Source organism: Poromitra crassiceps, assembly GCF_964638095.1.
Source record: "Poromitra crassiceps genome assembly, chromosome: 14".
Lineage (NCBI taxonomy): Eukaryota > Metazoa > Chordata > Actinopteri > Beryciformes > Melamphaidae > Poromitra > Poromitra crassiceps.
In genome coordinates, this window is record NC_139633.1 from 10,159,811 (window position 1) to 10,165,810 (window position 6,000).

Below are 6,000 nucleotides of genomic sequence, written 5' to 3' on the forward strand. Positions count from 1 at the left end.
TACAACTTTCCTCTGTGCTCCATAAGAATAATATAATAGATAATAAAGAGTAATAAACATTATTGTTCATTAACCAATTGACCACCTCCACACCTTACACACCTTACACACCTCCACACCTCCACACCAACCCCTCTCTCACATGTCTCACTTCTCTCAGCCCCCCCTGCCAACCCCTTGCTCTCCTCCTTCAGTACAGGAACCAGGGGGCCATGATGGAGTCAAGAAGCGACGACATCAGCGAGACAGTAGCCAGACCCTGAGTCTCCATTCCCTGGTTCCTCGAGACAACTATCAACCTAGACTCATTCGACCCTCCTCGATTATCCCCCGTCTCTCTAAGCACTATGCACCCCTCCCCTCGATCCTTACATCCCATTACCATTCGTTCATTCATGAATCCGTCTTAGTCAAAACTTAATGTGAGGACATGTTTTTCTCTATGAGTGAAGCCTGCTAGGCTGCTGTGTTTCTGCCAGTGTTCGCCTGCTGTCTGATATTCAAGCCACACACTGCTGCCCCCTACAGTACAAGTTCCTGAGACCGCACAGCGGACTTTTATTTTAGTTTATTACCCGCGTCTGGATACAGACCTGCCTAGCAGAGTCATGTGGAGTGACTGCTCTGGATACAGACCTGCCTAGCAGAGTCATGTGGAGTGACTGCTCTGGATACAGACCTGCCTAGCAGAGCCATGTGGAGTGACTGCTCTGGGTACAGACCTGCCTCACAGAACCATGTGGAGTGACTGCTCTGGATACAGGCCTGTCTAGCAGAGCCATGTGGAGTGACTGCTCTGGATACAGACCTGCCTCAGAGCCATGTGGAGTGACTGCTCTGGATACAGACCTGCCTAGCAGAACCATGTGGAGTGACTGCTCTGGATACAGACCTGCCTCAGAGCCATGTGGAGTGACTGCTCTGGATACAGACCTGCCTAGCAGAGTCATGTGGAGTGACTGCTCTGGATACAGACCTGTCTAGCAGAGCCATGTGGAGTGACTGCTCTGGATACAGACCTGTCTAGCAGAGTCATGTGGAGTGACTGCTCTGGATACAGACCTGTCTAGCAGAGCCATGTGGAGTGACTGCTCTGGATACAGACCTGTCTAGCAGAGCCATGTGGAGTGACTGCTCTGGATACAGACCTGTCTAGCAGAGCCATGTGGAGTGACTGCTCTGGATACAGACCTGTCTAGCAGAGTCATGTGGAGTGACTGCTCTGGATACAGACCTGTCTAGCAGAGCCATGTGGAGTGACTGCTCTGGATACAGACCTGTCTAGCAGAGCCATGTGGAGTGACTGCTCTGGATACAGACCTGTCTAGCAGAGCCATGTGGAGTGACTGCTCTGGATACAGACCTGTCTAGCAGAGTCATGTGGAGTGACTGCTCTGGATACAGACCTGTCTAGCAGAGTCATGTGGAGTGACTGCAGGCTCTGGTGAGGAAGTGAAAGGCACAGAAAGAGGAAGAGAGGAGGAGAAAACCTGCTGACGTCTGAGCTCGGCATGCGGCAGCATGAACCTGCTTCTTACTGATTTCTCTGTGTCAAAGCGTCAAACTGAAACCATGAAATTCTCAGTAGATTCCCTGCCTACCAACACGAGGTTTGCAGGTTCGAGCGCCCGTGTTGCCCTCCGGCTTGGTCCGAAGGTCCCTTCGGAAGAAAACAATAAAAACGGGGAAAGAATTTGAAAATGTTATCCCCCCCCGCCGCTTATTATTTGTTGTTTTTGCTCCAACTGAAATGTTTTATGGTCATTCACGATTCAGTAGGTCACTGGTTGGCTTGGGTCCAGCCTTAAAACTCGTTATAAATGTCTATGGAGAAAATGAATGGGCAACTCTCTTCCGAGGCTGGAAACATCACGGAAAGTCACGTGACTGCTGAGCTCCATGACATTCATTCTATTTTGCACTGCATTCATTGATGCCTCCTTGGGGACCGGGGAAGCCTTCCATACCATACCAGGCTAGGCTAATTAAGCAATAAGCCAGGCTAGGCTACGGAGCATTTTGGCACAAGCTGTTGTTGTGACCCACATATTAAGATGGAGGGGTGAATTATAGATGAAAAGAGACACTGTGGAAGAGGGAGGAGTCAAAAAGAGAGACACTGTGGAAGAGGGAGGAGTCAACAAGAGAGACATTGTGGAAGAGGGAGGAGTCAAAAAGAGAGCGAGAGATCCTCTTCACTAAGAGGAAGCAGGGAGAAGGCTTTAAAGCCATCTTCAAGAGAACACCTGTCAATCAAACCGTGTGGGTGGGGCTTGGGTTTTCTGTTGATGCAGGTTGAGTTTGTGAAGGTGGCGCTCTTTGTCTGTTCAGCTTTATTGTTCGTGCCAACTAACTACTGACTTATTCTACTGTTTATGTGTCCAAATGTGTGTGAGAGAGGAAAAACAGAGCGAGAGAGAGAGAGAGAGAGAGAGAGAGAGAGAGAGAGAGAGAGAGAGAGAGAGAGAGAGAGAGAGAGAGAGAGAATGCTAGCGTAGTTACAGTACAGGGTTATTGATTTCACTGAAACCACAAAATTCTGGGTCTAAAAATATGACACGATGTGATGCTTTGTGGTCGTACCAAACAAGACTATCCTCTTGGTACCAAACAAGACTATCCTCTTGGTACCAAACAAGACTATCCTCTTGGTACCAAACGTACCAATTGTGATTGGTACGTTTGTGAACATGTGAGTCCATTTGAGCCTGCGACTCCCTCTGGTGCTGCTTTGAGACTCAGCATGAAGAATGTCGAGGCTAACGACTGTTTCACTTGTTTTACCCAAACACATCCTTTTGAGATCAACAATCCCCAACATCCGGACACCCAAACCCACAGACAAATCATGACCTGTGATGCTGCGTAGTACTCAGCCAATCAAATATGCCAATCGAGGCTGCCGACTACGAGTGACACACGGATGACACACGGATGAGGAGGCAAGAGACTTGGGAGGAATGCAAGTCAGAGAGGAGTAATTTGATGTGAGTGAAAAGAAAGCTTTGAATCCAGAGTGGACAGACTCTTGCATGTCATTACTCCACTTCAAAGACAGATGTCTCATACGACTGATCCTGATCTGTCTATGGAAGCACCACACATACGAGCAAACACACACCCCACTTCCATCCAGACTGAGGCCACATTCACATTCACTGCCCAACAACATGCTAACGAGATAGATAGATAGACAGACAGACTGTCAGATAGATATAGATAGACAGATAGATAGATAGATAGATAGATAGATAGATAGATAGACAGACAGACTGTCAGATAGATAGATAGATAGATAGATAGATAGATAGATAGACAGACAGACAGACAGACAGACAGACAGACAGACAGATAGATAGATAGATAGATAGATAGATAGATAGATAGATAGATAGATAGATATAGATAGACAGACAGACAGTCTGACGGCTGTCCGGCTTCTCACACTTTCATCTCTCCATGGCAGATGAGCCTGACAGAAAATCAATGACGCTGCTCTCTCTCTCTCTCTCTCTTTCTCTCTCTCTCTTTCTCTTACGGCGCTCTCTCTCTCTCTTAAGGCTCTCTCTCTCTCTCTCTCTCTTAGGCTCTCTCTCTCTCTCTCTTTCGGCTCTCTCTCTCTCTCTTAGGCTCTCTCTCTTTCTCTTAAGGCTCTCTCTCTCTCTCTCTCTCTTAAGGCTCTCTCTCTCTCGCTTAAGGCTCTCTCTCAATTTTTTCAATTAAATTCAAATCGCTTTGTTGGCATGAATGTCACGACAACAATATTGCCAAAACATCATCAAAGCATCACCTTTCTCTCTCTCTCTCTCTCTCTCTCTCTCTTTCAGACGCACCAAATCTCTGCAAACAGGCGAGGCAGAGATACAGCTAAAGCTGCAATATTGACTTGTCATGTCTGCTCTCAGGCAAGGAGACTAGGGCTTGGGCAAACACAGCTATGGTGGTGAAGATGATGATGATGATGATGACGACGATGATTACATGACATCATAGCATACGCATAGTGATGATTACATGACATCATAGTATGCATAGTGAAGGATTACATGACATCATAGCATACGCATAGTGAAGGATTTTGTTGAATTTCCCAAAGCTACCATGACGTCACCGGGTCCATCATTATCGGACACAGTTCCGACAGCTCTGATTAGATTTTCAATGGCCTTTCTTATGGTAGGCCCCCATTCATTTTGCCAGCAGCATTGAGATGAACGGGGATCTGTTCAGGCTCTAGGCTACTGACTTCCCATGCTGGGATCGTATGCACGCAGGCACAATACAGGGCAGACGCAGACAGTATCAATGCGCTAAACTAAAGTGGACCAACTGTGTTGTGTCGTCGTCCACATTTTGCAGGGGGCGGACGGGGCAGACGGGGGTGTCCGATAAAGGATGGAGTGGCGCTTAACATGCGCAACCAACATCAAGCCACAGTGCAGACAGGTCTGTCATGTAATAGGCTAATATGAGCGTGTATCTTCACATTCTAACCGTGCATTTGACAACAGGACACCTAGCCTATCATTCTTCATTAAGACATCACACGATCATCGCCCTGTTCCGGTCATGAGTCATGTAAGAGAGCTGTTATTTACCTTCATGTCGTTGACAATCGCCTGGAACAGACCCCCGAGGGCCCCGCATTCCTTCTCCACGGTCTCCATGTTTGCCAAATCCACCGTTCACCGGAATGTGCCGACCAACACCCAGCAGGGAAAAAAGAGACAAATGTACAGATGTATCTCCACGGTCTCTCTCTCTCTCTCTCTCGTGCGGGGGAGCGAGCAGGGAGGGATGCAGAGAGGAGGGGGGAAGATGCGGAAAGAAACGATTTGCGCTGCAGTCTGTACCAGCGAAGGATGCGTTCTCCCTCTGTCTCTCACGCTCTCTCTCTCTGTATGTGTGTGTCTCTCTCTCGCACTCTCTCTCTCTGTCTGTGTGTGTCTCTCTCTCGCACTCTATCTCTGTCTGTCTGTGTGTGTGTCTCTCTCTCTCTCTCTCTAGTCTGTATGTCTCCCCCTCTGTCTGCCTCTCTCTCGCACTCTGTAGCTGCCTGTCTCCCTCTCTCTCTGTCTGTCTGTCTCTCGTTCTGTCTCTGTCTCTCACTCTCCTCCTTTCTCTTCTGTCTCCGGGAGGAGCGGGCTCATCGTGGCGCAGGCAGCAGCGCGACGCGGACTCGGTACCGAGAACGCGCGGAGAAGCGGAGCGATGGATCACTCCCGTCTGCTGGTGTCGGTGCGTGCGTGTGCACGTGTGTGCATGCGTGTGCACGTCGGTAAAGGCGAGCTGTGATTGGTGCAGAGGCGGTGGGCTCAGCGGTGCGGGGAGAGCAGCCAGTAATGCGATCCATGGGAATCCAAAAAAAAATAAGGGGGGGGGGGGGGCAACTCTGGACAGCCTGGCTGTCACATGCGATGCGCCTGCGCGTACGTGTGACCTTATCGTAGCATATATCCTCTGTCATCTTTACACCCTGTAAATTGAGGATTATCACATTGGCTGGGGGGTAAATAGTGTGGTAAACCTGTGTGGGGGGGGGGTTATGTGCCAGGACTGATTGGGGACTGATTGGGGTGATTGCCTCCAGCCGTGGGGTGGGGGTGAGGCTCTGGGTTAAAGAGCAGAGCCTGTCAGTGATTCGGGGTTGCTGGAGAGTTTTGTGCTTGTGTGTGTCCCGTGCCCATGAGAGGAGGACAGCTGCCTCCCTCTCAGCAGATATCGGGCCGGGGAGTCCGTGCAGTCCACTTCGGTCACCACCCGTTCTCCAGCCAAGATCAGCGTCCGGCCCGCCGCCGTACGCTGCCAGCACCACCGACCAGCCGTTTATCCCCAGTCGGACGGTGCCTAGCTCAGACCCCGGGGGGGGGTCTCGCCGACGGGCGAGTTAAGTTTTAAGCCTTATCTTCTTTATGTTTGTTTGTTTATTTGGTTTGTTTATTTGGTTTATTTGTTTATTCTTCTTATAGCCACAGATTATCCGGGGGGTCCTAGTAGGCG

The 6,000-nt window shown here is 49.5% G+C and overlaps 1 protein-coding gene across 1 annotated transcript in view; it reads right to left on the reverse strand.

The window, feature by feature from the left end:
* LOC310789409 (protein MTSS 2-like) overlaps positions 1-4,676 on the reverse strand; it is a 76,066-nt gene extending 71,390 nt beyond the window's left edge. Inside the window, exon 1 of the mRNA XM_083651049.1 lies at positions 4,599-4,676. Coding sequence (XP_083507175.1) covers positions 4,599-4,667 — 69 coding nt within the window. The 5' untranslated portion in view covers positions 4,668-4,676. The remainder of the gene's footprint in view (positions 1-4,598) is intronic.
* Positions 4,677-6,000: the final 1,324 nt, after the last annotated feature.